The sequence below is a fragment of the Pelodiscus sinensis genome, chromosome 15 (genome assembly GCF_052426305.1).
Source record: "Pelodiscus sinensis isolate ZL-2025 chromosome 15, ASM5242630v1, whole genome shotgun sequence".
NCBI classification, from domain to species: domain Eukaryota; kingdom Metazoa; phylum Chordata; order Testudines; family Trionychidae; genus Pelodiscus; species Pelodiscus sinensis.
Genome location: NC_143066.1, coordinates 19669444 through 19687382, shown reverse-complemented (window position 1 = coordinate 19687382; position 17939 = coordinate 19669444). Strand labels below are relative to the sequence as shown.

The 17939-nt window shown below is 41.0% G+C and overlaps 1 protein-coding gene across 6 annotated transcripts in view; it reads left to right on the top strand.

Moving 5' to 3' along the window:
- Positions 1 to 17939, top strand: part of SNX29 (sorting nexin 29) — a 472527-nt gene that overhangs the window by 16050 nt on the left and 438538 nt on the right. For all 6 annotated transcript variants that reach the window (XM_014577718.4, XM_089782297.1, XM_014577716.4 and 3 more), the window contains 3 exons: positions 57 to 109; positions 5841 to 5965; positions 13097 to 13277. In XM_014577718.4, the coding sequence (XP_014433204.3) occupies positions 57 to 109; positions 5841 to 5965; positions 13097 to 13277 (359 nt within the window). The remainder of the gene's footprint in view (positions 1 to 56; positions 110 to 5840; positions 5966 to 13096; positions 13278 to 17939) is intronic.

Genomic DNA, 17939 nt, shown 5'->3' with positions numbered 1-17939 from the left:
TTTTTAAGAATGTTCAGTTTCTTAACACTGGTGTTGTTCAAACTTATTTATTACAGTGTCAAATCCGGTTTGGAGGAAGAAAAGAAATTGCTTCAGATTCTGATAGCAGGTAAAATTTTTCAGGAACATGTCTTAATTTATAGATGACGATAATATAGGTATATACAAAAATATATATTTGCTTCAGAAGGGTATTTGGCCCATTTAATAATGCTTGTTTACATAACTTCAGGATGGATTGATTTAAATCAAGGTGATTTAAAGCATTGATTTAAATCACCACCCAAAATTGATTTAAATCAAGTAACCAAAACAGCTAAGACCCTTAATTTTGGAGTAAGCCCCATTGAACTCACTGACACTTCTGTTTTTTTTGAAAAACATGTAGAATGGGGTTCCCTTGGAAAAGCTGAAGTATGCCAAAGTGAAATGGAGAACAGATTTATGACATCACGATTATGGTGTCTGGTCATGATGTTCCAAACTAAGGGACATGTATTATGTAATACAAAATAAGAAAATGACACTCCGTAGCAACTGGTAACTTTCTTATGGCAGCTTTCTGTATTGTATATTTGAGTGATAGATTCTAAACCTAGGGCAGGTCTAAGGTTTGGGGGAAGGTTGGCTTAAGGTATGCAATTCCAGCTTCATAAATAATGTAGTCGATGTACCTTAAGCCAAGCTATGGCACCATCCTCACTAAGGGAGGTTGCTGGGAGAAATGCTCCCATCAACTTCTCTTACTCTTCGTGACAGTAGACCCGCTAAATTGAACGCTGGGAGATGTATCACCACAGTGTCGATCTTCCTGGTAATGTAGATGTGTCCCTAGTTAAGTAATTAAACAAGCCATAAGGATTAGCTAAGTTAAACCGTTTTTTCCCCAGCAATGTCCAACACAGCAAACCGCATGGGAATTTGTCAAATCACTCTTATACTAAAAGGCGTAAAGAGAGTTTTGAAGAATGATGACTTGCAAAGTGAATTATTTTTAAGTTACTAAGTAGTTGATCCGCTCAGGCATATCCACATCATTTTTTCTCAATAAGCAGTTGTCCTTATGATGTTTCATTCTTTCATTTAGACCCTGCATTTTCTTCTTGCACTGCTTTTTTTACCCAGGGAACAAATGTCTTCAAAATATTCACAAATAAGGCCTCTTTTACACCCAGAAGCCATGTCAGTTTTTCTGTGGCAAAAGTATGGGGAATATAGCAAGCTGTGTGTGCACTAAATAATGTCTTCTCTTTTTCACTCCACTCCACTCCACTCTTCCTTTCTATGCTGCCCCATCCTTTGTATAAATTGTGTGTCTGTCCATAGAATCATAGAACCATAGAACTGGAAGAGACCTCAGAAGGTCATCAAGTCCTGCTCTAGGCAGGACCAATTCCAATTAAAACAACCCATCCAGGGCTTTGTCAAGCCGAGACTTAAACATCTCTAGGGATGGAGACTCCACTACTTCCCTAGGTAACCCATTCCAGTGCTTCATCACCCTGTTTTTAAGACAGTGCCTTAACTAACTTCTCTGCCATGCTTGACTAAAGCCCACCACCACATAAGCACAGAACAAAACCAACACTATTCAGCTTGTGTCTTTCTTTGCACATGTTACTTTTTCGCGTTCAGAGAAATATAAGTTGAAAGCCCAGAAACTTTCAAGAAGCAAGAGCTAGTAGTTAGGCTGGACAGAGTAGAGTCATTAATTCATTTTATGAGACTGTAAGTGTGTGTAGCATGTTTGTGATGATATAATTTTACTGTTATTTTTAGATGAGAATTTAAGTATTTTACTGATGATTTAAAAAATAAAAATAAGGTTTAAATAAGAAAAATCTGATTTTTTTTTTTTTATTTAGAAAAATCATCAATTTTTATCCACCCTGCAAAACTGGTGATATGGGAAACTCTTCATTGCATTTTTTATATTGGGGCACATGAATCATATTTCAGACAAAGGGGTTATTCAGATGTTTGCAGGATTAAGGCAAAATGCTGAATTCTGAAGTCTGGCTATGAGTAAAGAAGAATTTAATTTTTTACTCCAATACTTCCGTTTTTAAAATGACTATGTAACTTACTTATATAGATATCTTGAATCTAGGCCTGTTCTGTTATTGGTTTTGTATTTTAATCAACTAGAAGATATACTCAGTGTTGCTTAGGTCCTTCAGGGTTGGAGTGTAGTGGGGTGTAGGAGTCAGGGCAAGGTCTTGGAGATATGGGAGTTGAGGGCTGCAGGTCAGGAATCAGGTTAGGGAGTGGCTGAACCCGGGGCTGGTACAGGATGGTGGGGGCCACACTGCCCAGCTGGCGGCTGTTCTGTAGCTCTCAAGGGTTGTCGGGTGTGCACTTGTTTGTTTCCGCCCCTGTGGTCAGTCTGAAATATAGCTGTCCCTGCTACCAAATTCCTCCTTTTCCGTTTGATAAGAAGCTGTCACATTCCACACACATCCCATTGTCCTAGCACAATCAAGGCCTGACCTTTAGGGTTGGGGGCTGCTGACCCACAGAAAAATCAGTCAGGGGCCGCACACAAGTGAGAAGCAAAAAACAACCTCTCCATTGTCAAGGCTCCGACTGCGGATAAAGACCCTCCTTAAAATGATCAGAAGAAGTTTCATACTAGCTTTGGTGGTTCTAGCTCTTACTGTTCACGAATTCTTGAACAAATGGACTCACAGATGGATTGGATGGACACACACAGAGACAGACACACAAACTATATCATATATATATAGTAGATTAAAATATTTGGGTTTTATCTGTTTTTCTTATTCCCAGTGTTGTTTAGCTGCAAAAGCATTTTCTCCCCATTCCTGCTACAAAACCGCTCTCTTAGTAGTAGAAATTCCAGTTGAAAATTATTTATTTTCTCTTAGTTCCAGTTGGTCTTCTAGGTTATGGTGTTAAGTAACAGGTTGATAGCATAACTAGTTTCTTTAGTGAAAGTCAACTGAGACATGTTGAAATTTTCTAATAGTCTACTAGAGCATACATTAAACTGCATTGCCACTTGTCCTGAATTCTTTACAGAACTGAAATGGGAGTTAGTTTAAGTAACCTTGAACTTGATTCAGCTGCTGAATATCTAGATTTTTCCCTATAGAAGGTAAATAAAATGGCGATTGTGAATTGTTAATTCATATTTTTGTGTATATAATAGCTCTCCTTCACCCTTTGGTATGTTGTTTGTCTGTCTTACTGTGTAAAATCCTGGAGGCAGGGAATATCTTCCTGAGTGTGAACTCTTAATGTTAAAATAGAAGTATCTTCTTCAGCCAGGCACCGAGCAAAGGCTTCCAACCCAAACTACTGCTTTTTACAACATTGCTCAATTTCTGCAGCACTTCATTAAGAATTAGAGGTTTGGTTATCTCCTTTAGAATTTCTGTTTGCAAGCATGGACGTATGTGATTTAAAAAGCCTAGTGTTAGTCTGAAAAATGACATCACTTACTCACAAATAGTCTCTTTTGTCAGGCAGAATGCTCACCTTCAGTTGTGCTATTTGGGCTACAGTTAGGCAGCTTAAGTCCTAATTAAACAGGAAGTGAAAATTTTACACGTAGAGATTTCTGGTCACATATTTTTCCAGTGTGAATTGGAGCTGTGGTCAATGGTTGAGAATATTTGTTGGAGGATACAAAAAGTCACATTTGGGGTTTGTTTAGTTGCATGTCTATTTCATGCAAAAACTTATGGTCTCCTCATGGTAACTGGACAGGTTTAACTTTCTCAGAAATCCATACTGTTATCTTCTGTGTTTGTCTGGGTTCATTTTTCAGAGGATGTTTTATTTATAAACTTGCCAGAGTTCTTTTGATTTCCTCTGTTAGTGGGCCTTTTTCTGTCTTGGTCCAACTTAGTTTATAGGTTAAATACAGAGGAAGCAAATCCTAAAAGCTAATAGTTCTGATATTGTTCCTTAATAACCATAAAATGTTTGCGAAGAGATTGTTGTTTGTTGCCTAGCTGCCTGCAGTGCATTCTTCAAGATACATTGTTTTGCCAACGAGTGTGAGAGCACTGTATTTATCACATACTCAATACTGGAGTATAATGGACTTTGGTTTAATTTTAAATACTAAGGTAAATTTAGTGAACTATCAAGTAGTAGGGTTGAAATCCTTTTAAAAAAAAGTCTTAATTACTTTCTATGCAGATTTTGCTTCTTTACACCTAAAATGGCTGATAAACATCAATATACGTTTCAGTGTTATTACAGTAAAACTATGGTAGTCCGGCATCCAACTGTTCGGCACTCCGTGTACTCTGGCATCAAAATGCCAAGTGCTCCTGACCAGCTGATTAAAAAGCCTGCCGCTCAGCACATGCTGGTTGTAACCAGAGGGAGCATAAGGTTGGGGGTGGGGAGGAGTGGCATTGTTTTACAGTATGAAAAAGAGCGTTTTGCTTCCGTGAAGGGGAGTGGAGGGGAAGGGGGATCAGGTTACAGCACAGAGGAGACGGCAGAGGAAAGGGGAGGGGAGAGGGAGGGAGATTGTGTCCTGGCCAGCTGTTAAGCTGTGCAGCTGTACCGGACCTCCCGATTCTCTGGCAAATCTGATAATCCAGGACCACATAGGTCCAAAAGGTGCTAAATTATCGGAAGTCTACTGTAGTTTCTTAGTCAGATTTTCAGTGTAGACTATATTGATTAATTTAAGTTTTTAAGATAATTATTGAAAAATTGAAATCTTAAAATTTCACTATCAAGATGTAAATGAAGGTATATGCATGTTGTTCTGACTAGTTTTGTGTAGCTTGGTTTTTTTCTCAGCAAAATTGAACTTTTTCATGTATTGTGTGCTTGACACTGTTCCAATTGCACAGATGGAAAAAATGGAAATAAACTTTGCAAGTAATGTATATTACAGTACATTTTAAAAACATAAAAAATAGCACTATCAGGTAAAACGGCTTAGAATTAAGGATGTTATGAGGTGGGTAATTTGCTAATGTTATAGTCGATAGAATTTTTATTGACTACATGATTAGTCAATAAGGGAAGAAGCGTTCAGTACCAGCTTCCACCGGGGTCTAGGAGCTACCCCCATTATGGCTCTGCAGTTTAAATGCAGTAGGAGCTGCAGCCTGTCTCTTACTACATTTAAACTGCAAAGCTGAAGCAGTTAGAAGGTCCTGGACCCAGCATGAGTCAACTGAACCGGGCTGCCTGCCCGGCTAGAGGATCCCCTGTTTGTGGGGCTGTGGCAGCCTCTCCTCCCCACTCCCCTGTGCTGCTGCTTTTAAGCCAACTCCCCCAGTACCGGTTCCTGTCTCCTCCTCCCCGTCCAACTTGCTGCCTCTCATACAGTTGGCTAACTGACTAATTTATTAACCGATAAGTCTCGGCTTATTAGTTAGTCAACTAATCAAATACTCTCTTATATCTCTATTTAGAATTTGTACATTGTTCTTGTACATTCTCAGCATATTCCAAAAAATAATGAAATAATTATACATTTTGAACTGTATCGGTGTAAAATGTAAACTGAATTTTGTACACAGGAGGTGAAATAAATGGGATATAAAAAGCACTCTAACATGTAAGGATCAATTTTAAATTGACTGATAACTTTTTTTTAACAAGCAGTTTCCTATGACTCATTATAGTTATTGTATCCTAGTGGATATCAATACATGTATAGAGCTTTCAAATATTAAGAGATTAGCATGAGTAAAGGACTTACCATGACATATAAGGAAACTCTGCGTACCTGTACATTCTGTCTTTATTCCTAGATGTCTGAATCTACTGAATCTAAACAATAATTGATTGTGTTGTATTAGTTTCCTGTTGTCTTTAATTAATCTTTTATTCTGTTGCAGAGTTACTTGCCTATGTGCTCAATTTGAAGCTGTACTACAGCACGGTTTGAAGAGGACCCGAGGATTAGCATTAACAGCAGCAGCAATCAAACAGGCAGCAGGTTTCTCCAACAAAACAGAAACAGGTAGTGCACTGTTCCAACGGATCTGTTGAAAAATGTCAAAACATTACCTTTGTCAGATGTAAGCAGTTGATATAACCTCTCCTTTTTGGGTGTAAGAAAACAAATCAAACTCTAAGCTGCTTTAGTGTACTTCACTGAAGTTTCATTACAATTTTCTAATGCTTGTTAATTCACTCTTATGTTGCATGTTGTACATATTCAACTTGAAAGGTGTACATATTTTAATATCTAAAAATTATTTAAAAAAATCCAAGATGCTGTTAATACTAGTTTGGTACATGCTAGAATTTATTTTCTTAAAGTGATTGAAAATAGCAGTATCAATTCTCTGAAAAAAATTTCACAGTTTTTTCATTTTTATAGTGCTTTTAGTCCAAAATCTCCTATACTACTTTCAGGAGTCCTCAGTCCATACAATTCTATGAAAAGAACTTTCTTACACATTTCTATTTGATAAAAATTGATACAAGGTGTCCCCGCTATACATCAAAAAATGTGGATGTATAGCGAAATGACATAAAGTGGGGAATTTTTTCGCATGTCTGACTTCCATTTGTGCAAATTGTCTTTTTTTTTTTATTTTTATTTTTTTTGCGTGCCATAAGAGCAGGGAATAGTAGGACTTCTATAACACATCAATTCCTACAAGCATCAATGATGTTAGTGTGGAACCGATGTATACCTGGGCAACTTATTGCTAAACATATAATTGTCATGTTACTTTTGTAATGCTATTATTCCCTTATAAACCCAATTTTATTCTTTTTATTTTCAAATTTTATTGCTGTAGGTATGAGATATTAAGCTTCTATAGGAATTTTTGAAAAAACTTACACTTGCTCTTTGCATTGGGGTGTTTTTTTTTTTTTTTTACTTTTACTTTTTTAAAATTTTTGTGGTCACAGTATTACTTTTCATAGTGAATATTTGCTTTTCTGTGGGCTGCATTTCCTCTCCTCTCCTCTCCCTCCAATTTCTCCACACTGAGTGTTCAAACAGTTTAGGTTCATGATGTCTCCTTTGCGTGGTCTCTAGTGAGCTGTTTGTCTTCCCTTTCTCATCCAAGATATAACAATTTTAATATATTAAAAGGGACTAGAAGATTTACAGTACTTGTTGTTGCTTGGGTCCTTAACTCGAATAATTGTTGTTTTTCTTCATTTAAATCATTGCTCTGAGGTGGGGCTGAGGATGAGGGGTTCAGTATGCAGGCTGCCCTGGGGAGAGAGGACTTCCTTAGCCCTCTCACTGCAGCAGCTTGAGGCCAGGTGAGAAATGCCTGTCATTTGCTGCAGCTACAATGACAGAACCTGGGAAGGGGTGCATGTCCCCCAGCTGGGGCCAGGTCCAGGTTTGTCTGTTCCCTGCGTGACCCCCTAGCTCTAATCTTGTAGGCAGGGACAGAGAAACAGAAACTGGGTTGTCATAGGGTTTATTTAACTCTCTACTCCTGGGGGGATGATTCTTTTTTTTTTTTATTGTTACAGACATAGTTGCTGACAGATACTTTGAAATAAATTGCCAATAGTTGTTTAGGCAAAATATGTGGAATTTTGCAGAACTTCAAAATATCATGTGCAGAATTTTTAATTTTCATTGTAGGAGTCCCCCCCAAGAGTACCATTTGTATGTTCTTAAATTAAACATTTTTGCTTCTTTACAGCATGTCATCTCATTGTATTATAGGCAGTCCCTGGGTTACGTACAAGATAGGGACTGTAGGTTTGTTCTTAAGTTGAATCTGTATGTAAGTCGGAACTGGCGTCCAGATTCAGCCGCTGCTGAAACTGACCAGCGCTGACTACAGGAAGCCCGAGGCAGAGTTGCTCAGCCCTGGGCTTCCTGGAATCAGCCTCTGATCAGTTTCAACAGGCTGAATCTGGACGCCAGTTCCGACTTACATACAGATTCAACTTAAGAACCCCAGGCATCCCCAAGTCAGCTGCTGCTGAAACTGATCAGCGGCTGATTCCAGGAAGCCCTCGGCTTCCTGTAGTCAGCGCTGGTCAGTTTCAGCAGCGGCTGACTTGGGGACGCCTGGGGCAGAGCAGCTGGGGTGCTGCTGGGTTGCTCCAGTAGCGCCGCTCCTCAGCGCTACTGGACCAATCCACCAGCACTCCAGCTGCTCTGCCCCAGGCATCCTGATTCAGCCGCTGCTGAAACTGACCAGCAGCGGCTGAATCAGGACGCCTGGGGCAGAGCAGCTGGGGTGCTGCCGGGTTGGTCCAGTAGCGCCCAGAGCGGCGCTGCGGGACCAATCGGCAGCGCCCCAGCTGCTCTACCACAGGCGTCCGGAGAAAAGCTTGGACTGCTGGGGGGGGGGGGAGGGGCGTACTAGCTGTGCCCCCCCGCCCCCAGCAGACCAGGGAGACGCGGACGGGGGACCGAGACGCACCGTGGTCCCGCCGCCCGGGTCCTCCGCGGCTTTGCTCCGCGTCTCCCTGGTCTGCTGGTCTGCCAGCAGACCAGGGAGACGGGGAGCAAAGCCTCAGAGGACGCCGGCAGCGGGACAGCCGCGGCGCGTCTGGGCTGTCTGCTGCCCGCGTGCTCCCCGGCTTTGCTCCCCGTCTTCCTGGTCTGGGGAGACATGGAGCAAAGCCGCGGAGCATGCGGGCAGCGGACAGCCCAGACGCTCCACGGCTGTCCTGCTGCCGGCGTCCTCTGAGGCTTTGCTTCCCGTCTCCCTGGTTTGCTGGTCTCCAGCAGACCAGGGAGATGGGCAGCAAACCCCGTTCGTAACTGCGGATCCGACATAAGTCGGATCCGTGTAACTCGGGGACTGTCTGTATAGTGTTTACCGACCCTATAGAGTCTTATGATTCATAATGCAGACATCTTCTGTTTTAACTATTATTTTCTGTATATGTTTATAGAGAAGAATAACTAATTGATATCAAAGGGGGATTAAAGAATTCATACCCAATCAAACTGCCAATTAGAAACAACAAAGTTTTGCACCTGCTTAGTTGTGAATAAATAAGAAACTAAAAAATCCATCCTGATATCACAGAAAAGGCAATGTCAAAATAATTTATAATTCCATTTAACATGAAAAATGCTATACAATTTTTAAAAAACGCGTCGCAACCAAATACAAGGCAGACATTTATTTAAACATAGTATAGTTACAGTTTCTCAGTTCTGTACTTTTGGCTTTTCCCCTCATCTTTCCATTGTAAAAACCATAGATTTTTCCTTTCTGAAACTAGTCTTTACAATTAGTTTATCCTTGACCAGTAAACCAATTCAGGACAGCATTATAACCATCTGAGTAAAGTAAACTACATGGGAGCTTAGTTGTTGAACCTATAAACAAATGGATCAAAACCAAATATGAAGTTTGTGTACATTTTGTGTAAAGTGGGTTACTATTTGGGTGTTTTCCCTCAGATTACATAGACTACATTGAATACAGAGTAAATCATGTTCCTGATTATTATTTTGTATGCTATTGTCAGACTGGGAAATAGTATTATAAACCTCGGTGGGATTTTTCAAAAGCTCTTTGTGCCTGCTCCATTAATCATCAGACTTAATGTTTTTGAAAATCCCTTCTTAAATCGTTATGTTCATACTATGTAATATAGTATTTGTTAGATAAATTTTGAATATTAACTATTGATACCCCAAATTCCTTTTCTGAACCACTTGATTGTCTCTTGGCAATCTGTTCATTGACAGCAGTTGGGGTGTTAGCTTTGAGGAGACGAGGAAATCTACTTGGTTTTTTTTATTCTAATAGCATTTTTACTTCCTCCTTTAGTTTGTCCATCTTACTGAAAAACAAATGAATGCATGTTTTCATAAATAATTATAAGAGACTCTCTTCATAAAAGAAATAAATCATGGTAGTTTTTCTACTTATGTATTTTATTTTAAGGAATCTTTTCTTTTGTTAGATATGCCAGATTAACTGTTTGAAATGGAGAGATCCAAATAAATGTAAGACAGACCAGAGCTACTGAAATAGCAATATAGCTTCCACACATATACTAAGGACCTGTTAGACATGTTAATCTATTGCATAAATCCCTAATCAATGGTAAACATATATTTAATTTTGAACATGTGAGTTACTCCATTTTACTTGTTAAATTTAGTCCATATGTAGGATCAGTGCATAAGAGAACATGGGAAAATGGATCATACTGGATCTGTGGTCTATCTTGTCCAATATAACCTCCCTCCCACCGTGGAAATTTTTGATAAATATGCCTAATAATTAATAATTCTAGGTGTAAGCAGTTGTCATGGCTCTGAAACATGAGGTTTTCTATCTTGTACATGTTTTCATCTCATTTGGTGGAACTGTCAATTTCCCTGTTCACACTTTAATTTTTTCCCTATATTTTTTCAATACTCTGTCTCAGCATAGAATCATATCAATAGAATATTAGGACTGGAAGGGACCTTGAGAGGTCATCAAGTCGAGTCCCCTGCCCCCATAGCAGGACCAAATACTGACTAGACCATCCCTGATAGACATTTATTTAACCTACTCTTAAATATCTTCAGAGATGGGGATTCCACAACCTCCCTGGGCAATTTATTTCAGTGTTTAACTACCCTGACAGTTAGGAACTTTTTCCAAATGTCCAACCTAAACCTCCCTTGCTGCAGTTTAAGCTCATTGCTTCTTGTTTTATCCTCAGAGGCCAAGATGAACAAGTTTTCTCCCTCCTCCTTATGACACCCTTTTAGATACCTGAAAATGGCTATCATGTCTTAATCATTCTTGTAACTCTTCTCTGGATCCTCTCCAATTTCTCCACGTCTTTCTTGAAATGTGGTGCCCAGAACTGGACACAATATTCCAACTGAGGCCTAACCAGCTCAGAGTAGAGCGGAAGAATGACTTCTCGTGTCTTGCTCACAACCCACCTGTTAACGAATCCCAGAATCATGTTTGCTTTTTTTGCAACAGCATCACACTGCTGACTCGTATTCAGCTTGTGGTCCACTATAACCCCTAAATCCCTTTCTGCCGTACTCCTTCCTAGACAGTCGCTTCCCATTCTGTATGTGTGAAACTGATTGTTCCTTCCTAAGTGGAGCACTTTACATTTGTCTTTATTAAACTTCATCCTGTTTACCTCAGACCATTTCTCCAATTTGTCCAGATCATTTTGAATTATGATCCTATCCTCCAGAGCATTTGCAACCCCTCCCAGCTTGGTATCATCTGCTAACTTAATAAGCATACTTTCTATGCCAATATCTAAATCGTTGATGAAGATATTGAACAGAGCTGGTCCCAAAACAGACCCCTGCGGAACCCCACTTGTTGTACCTTTCCAGCAGGATTGTGAACCATTAATAACTACTCTGAGTATGGTTATCCAGCCAGTTATGCACCCACCTTATAGTATTCCCATGCAAGTTGTATTTGCCTAGCTTATTGATAAGAATATCATGCGAGACCGTATCAAATGCCTTACTAAAGTCGAAAAAAAGCTATCAGATTGGTTTGACATGATTTTATTCTTTACAAATCCATGCTGGCTGTTCCCTATCACCTTGTCACCTTCCAAGTGTTTACAGATGATTTCCTTAATTACTTGCTCCATTATCTTCCCTGGCACAGAAGTTAAACTAACTGGTCTGTAGTTTCCTGGGTTGTTCTTATTTCCCTTTTTATAAATGGGCACTATATTTGCCCTTTTCCAGTCTTTTGGAATCTCTCCTGTCTCCCATGATTTTCCAAAGATGATAGCTAGAGGCTCAGATACCTCCTCTATCAGCTCCTTGAGTATTCTAGGATAGCTAGAGGCTCAGATACCTTCAGCTCCTTGAGCATTATGGAATGTCCACTGGATAGGATGGCCAAGATTATGCCAGTCCATTATACTAGCTGATGGAACATTAGATCTGTCTGGCTTTCCCATTGTAGCACTTGAAATGTCAGCAGTGGGAGTGTCCTAAAGCAGCAAATATGAAATACAAACACACAGATCAGTATTCTTAACTTCAGTATATGCATATGAATGGGATAATCATATTCAGTATATCATAACCTTTCCAGTGATATCTTAAATGAGCCAGCTTGCCTGTGGCAAGTAGATTACAACCCGGAAGAGCTGGGTTCTGGCGATCTGCGCATGTGCAGAACGATCTGTGCATGCGCAGAACGCCAGACAGTGCGGCTGGCGAGCGGGGCTCAGCATGGCTGGCGAGTGGGGCTTACCATGGCTCGGCGAGCCCTGATCGTAAGCATATTTTCAAAAAGCATATGGGAATGCCATGTTACATTCACCACCTTCCACATCAAGTACAATGCACATTTGCTTCATCTTGCCTTCTTTATCATAAACACATGGCAACATGCATATTTTAAAAAACAGACCAAACTCTTCCCTATTGCCCCTTCCCTCCCAAAAACCAACCCCATTTGATCCCTAGAGATAGAATGAGAAGAAATGCCAAACAAGTGTAAATCCATATTAGTTAATGCCATACAGAAAAATAGACAGATGTCTTAGTGTTGAGTATAGCATAAGGGCCTATGTAAAGTAGAATGGTAGGTAATGATAATACAGTAATTTGATGAAAGGTTTTTAATAGTAAGTAGAATTTGTTGTGAATAAACATAAGTTATCTTAAACTAGTAACAAATTTATCAATTCTGGAGTGTAATTTTGTTTTTAAAAATGATAGTAGTATTCATCCCAAATCAAATTTTGGCACTGCTGTAAAAATTAAATGGTATATTGAATGACCTTTTAAATACAAGATTTAGTAGTGAAGGTGGAATCCTGCGGGAATAATTCTTATCACAGCTATAGTGAATGACTTCAGAGAAATTCTGTAGAAGTAAACAATCTACTCAACTGAAGTTTTACAGCAAGCCGAGCAACGATTAATCTGTGTTTAAGGTCATAAGCAGGTAATTGTGTTTTTTTAGTAAAATAGCATGTCTTGTAGACAGGAGACAGTTGATTGCGTGTGTTTAAGGAGGAAATTGTAATTATATAGTTCTAACACCAATATTTCAAAAAACAGTCATAAAACTGTATAAGAAAGAATAACAATGATAGAAATGGTATTGTATTTAGTAATTTTATGGTAGGGACCGAGGAAAATAGTTCAGACAGATGAATTAAATGTATATTTGTATCTTAATATATCTTGCAGAGCCCGTCTTTTGGTACTATGTGAGAGAAGTTCTGAATAAACATGAACTACAACGCTTCTACTCTCTGAGGACTATTACTACAGATATTGGCAGAGGCCGTGCCTGGCTACGCTGTGCATTAAATGAACATTCTCTGGAAAGATATGTCCATATGTTGCTTGCAGATAAAAATCGACTTAGGTAACTGTATTTCATGTTCTAATAATGGAGGAATGCATGCAATTGTAGACTAAGCGCTGATAATTAAAAATGTCTGAAACTAGTAGTAGATGAAGTAGTCCATTTTATTTTAATTAAGCCACTTAGCATCACATTTTTAACTGCTGTTTTAAATTTTTCATAGCCAAATATTTACTATATAATTTATTTTATAGTCTCTGTTCCAAAGCGTTCTAAAAATTGCAGTGGTTAACACAGAGGATATGAAATAATGCACAATGGAAAACCTAATCCAAACTATATGTATAATATGATGGGATCTATATGAGCTGGTGCCACTCAAAAAAGGGGTCTTGGAATCGTCGTGGATAGTTCTCTGAAAACATCTACTCAATGTACAGTGCCAGTCAAAAAGCTAACAGAATGTTGTGAATCACTAGGCAAAGGATAGATGATATCACATTGCCTCTATATAGATTTGCATTGGCCCCAAATCTTGAATACTGGGTGCAGACATGGTTGCCTCATCTTGAAAAAGATGCATTGGAATTGGGTAAAGGTACAGAAAAGGGCAACAAACATGATTTACATTATGCAACAGCTTCCATATGAGGAGAGATTAATTAGGTTGGGACTTTGTAGCTTGGTGAAGAGAAGACTAAGGAAAGAGATGATGAGTTACTCAGGATAACAAATGTGGAAGCAGAACTGAAAGCTATCAGAATGTCATGGGGAGAAGTTAAGATTACAGCAGGAAATGGCTGAAGTTGGAAGGCAACAGTTAAGGCTTTATGTTCTACATGAGGTAGGATTGAGAGAGAGAGTGGGGAGGGAGAGAGTGAGCAAGAGCCCTAATGAGCCTAACTGTGCCAGTCAGGATTAGGCACAGTTCTCCTGTGTACTGTATAAATACATCAGTGGTGCTCAACCTTTTTTCATTTGTGATCCCTGGAGCCTGGAAAATTTTTGTTGAGCAAAAACCAAAACCAAAAAAACCCGCTGGGAACATTTTGTTGCAGCCTCTTTAATTTAAAGTGCTGATCTGCTCCCTTGCCACTCCTCCCACCCCCACCACATGTGCATCGGGTGCTAAGCCAGGAAAAGAAAATACTGACTGGCTCAGATCAAAGTGCTGCGACCTCCCCCCCCAGGAAGACAGCTGCGACTCCCAACAGGGTCGCGACCCACGGGTTGTGCACCACTGAAATATGTTATAAGGGATCCTTGACTTGAAGAGTCAAAATCAAAATAAACAACACAATTAATAGACAACCCAGTCTCCATTTTTTGACACAATCAATTTTTTGCTACTTTATTTAACCATGCAAGTAATGCCTAATGCTAGAGTATGGTACTTGCTAAGGAAAGGGTTCAACCCAACGTGTTTACTTACCAGTCTCATGCCTATTACTTACAGAAGTCACATCAATCTCCCCTTGATTCTTTAGTGCCTTTACATCTTGGTTGAGCAAGAGCCTAAATAATTTGGTTGTGCCTGATGATTCATTGCTCAACCTTTCAGTTAAACATCTTGCTCTGTTTTATTTGTTTATATCTGTCCTTTTTAACTTACTCAAATGGCTTGATAGCTGTGGGTGAAATGTTGGATTTCTCAAATACATGTGTATGCACAGGTAAGTGCTATGATTGTTAATATAGCAGTTTATCCAGATATAATTGCTAGTATTACTGTAAATGGCGTCTTACACTTGAGAGATTCCTGATCTCAATGACTTGCATCTTATTAGAAAATGCAGAGATTGAAGGTAGACTGTTTCATTTAACTTCCAGTATTCAATCTAGCAAATATAGGGGAAATGTAGTGCCTATTTATAAAAAGGGAAATCAGGGCAATCCAGGAAACTACAGACCAGTCATCTTAACGTCTGTGTCAGGGAAGATAATGGAATAATTAAGGAATTCATCTACAAACCCCTGGAAGATAAGATAGGTAACAGCCAGCATGGGTTTGTAAAGAACAAATCATGTCAAGCCAATCTGATAGATATATTTGATAGGATTACAAGTCTTGTGATTAGGGGGAAGCAGTGGCCGGAGTATACCTAGACCAGTGGTCTTCAATCTTTCTAACCACAAGATCACTTTTTCTATTTAAGTGCAATGTAAGATCTACCTCAAACCCAAATAACCTTGCCCGGCTTCCTTCCCCCACTTTTTGAGGCCCCACCCTTGCTCCACTCCTCTGAGGCCTCACCCTGCGCACTCCATCCTCCTTCCTCCCCGAAGCTCATTCACTTTCACCAACGTTCTTAAGTGGACGAGATCCGTGTTTCTCAAACTGTGGGTCCTGACCCCCCAGGTGGGTCACAAGCAACTTAAAGGGGGGGGTCACGGTATCACAAAGTTTGAGAACCCCTGGACTAGGGGATACGGCATTTGCTTGGGGAGCACAGTATGGGGGCTTGAGTCCTCCTCCCTCCCTTTGCCCACCTAGGGAGCAGCCAGATAGCCAACATAGGCTGCTCCAGGGATGGAGCTGGCTCCTGCTTTCTGAGAGCAGGATAAGGGACCCTGCTGAAGGTAGGGAGATGGGGGTGGCATGGGTTCTAGAGTGCCGTAAGGGATAGGGCATTTGCCTGGGGAGCACAAAGTGGTGGGTTCAAGTCCCACCCACCCTGGGAGCAGCTAGATAGCCAACACAGGCTGAAGCAAGATAAAGGACCTGCTGAAGGCAAGGCAGGGCAGTGAAGTGGGATCTCCAGTGAACTTGAGGATAGGGCATCAGCCTCTGGAGCACATGGTGGTGGGTTCAATCCTACTTCTCTCCATCCGCTCAGGTAGCCTGGCAGCTAACACCCTCTGCCCTGGGGGCAGACCTAGCTCCCACATTGGAGAAAGCAGGATAAGGGACCCTCTAAAGGTAGGGAGGTGGCTTAGGGGACAGGGCATTTGTCTGGGAAGCATAGGATGGTGGGTTCAAGTCCCATCCCCACTAGGCAGCTGAAGTCCCACCCTGGGAGTGACCAGAGGGCCAACATAGGATAAGGGTCCCCCTGAAGGCAGGGAGGTGGTGTGTTGGTCTTTGAGTAGACTAAGGGATACAGAATTTGCCTGGGGATTGCAGGGTTGAGGGCTTGTGTCTCCCCTTCCCTGGGAGCAGCTGGACAGCCAACACAGAGTGCCCCAGGGATGGAGCTGGAAGGCAGTATAAGGGGCCTACAGACAGCAGAGGGAGTTTTGGAGTGGACTAGAGGATAGAGCATTTGCCTGGGGAGCACAGGGTGAAGGGGTCAAGTTCCTCTCACACTGGGAGCAGCTGGCTAATCAACACAGGCTGAAGCAGCATAAGTAGGGAGGTGGAGTGGGGTCTCTAGTGGACTCAGCCTCTCAAGCATAGGTTGGTGAACTTGATCCCACCCTGGGAGTGGCTGGACAGCTGCCCCAGAGATGGAGTTAGGGCAGGCTTACTCCTGCTGTGGCCCTGCACCAGTCCTGAAAGCTGGCAAGAAGTACAAGAAGTAACAACCACACACATGTGTTGGATTGGGAGCTGAGTGAAAGGCAGTGTGTGTTTGTGAGAATGACAGAAATTTGCATTGCCAAGCTCCCTCCATCCCCTTCTTTCTGTGTGGAGATGGGGTACAGGAGTGGGGGGAGAAGGGACACCCTGACATCAGCAGCCTCCCACAACCTGCACAACCTGCACAGCAAGCAGGAGGCTCCCAAGGGGCAGCCCCAAGACAGAGGGCAGGAGCAGCATGATAGTAGGTGGAGGAGCAACTGAAGAGCCAGCATGATAGTAGGTGGAGGAGCAACTGAAGAGCCAGCACTTGATAGCTTCCTGGCCAAACCAGTCAGGATCACCTGTCAGAGGCTCCAAGATCTACTGGTAGATCCTGATTTACTGGTTGGTGACCACTGACCTAGACTTTAGTGAAGCATTTGATACGGTTTTGCATGTCCTTCTTATAAGTAACCTATGGAAATACAGCCTAGATGGGGCTACTATAAGGTGGGTGCAGAATTGGCTGGATAGCCTGAGAATGGTTATGTCTAGACTGCAGGCTTCTTTCGGAAGAAGCTTTTCCGGAAGAGATCTTCTGAAAAACTTCTTCCAAAAGAGAGCATCTACACAGCAAAAGTGCATTGAAAAAGCAGTCTGCTTTTTCGAAAGATAACCACCACACTGAGGTTTCTTCCTCGTAGAAAGAGGTTTACAATGTCGGAAAAACCCCTCTGTTCTTTCTTTCTTTTTTTTTTTAAAGAACGTGATTGCAATGCAGACGTAAGTGAATTATTTTCAGAAAAAGAGCCGTTTTTCCGAAAAAATACTGTAGTATAGACATACCCTCAGAGAGTAGTTATTAACTGTTCACAGTCCTGCTGGAAGGGCAAAGCAAGTGGGATTCCGCATGGGGTCATTTTTGAGACCGGTTCTGTTCAGTATCTTCATCAACAATTTAGATATTGGCATAGAGAGTACACTTATTAAGTTTGCAGATGATACCAAGCTGGAGTGGTTGCATGTGCTTTGAAGGATCGGGTCATAATTCAAAATGATCTAGACAAACTGGAGACATGGTCTGAGGTAAATAGGATGAAATTTGATAAGGATAAATGCAAAGTACTCCACATAGGAAGGGACAATCAGTTTCACACATACAGAATGGAAAGTGACTATCTAGCAAGGAGTACTGCTGGAAAGCATTTAGGAGTCCTAGT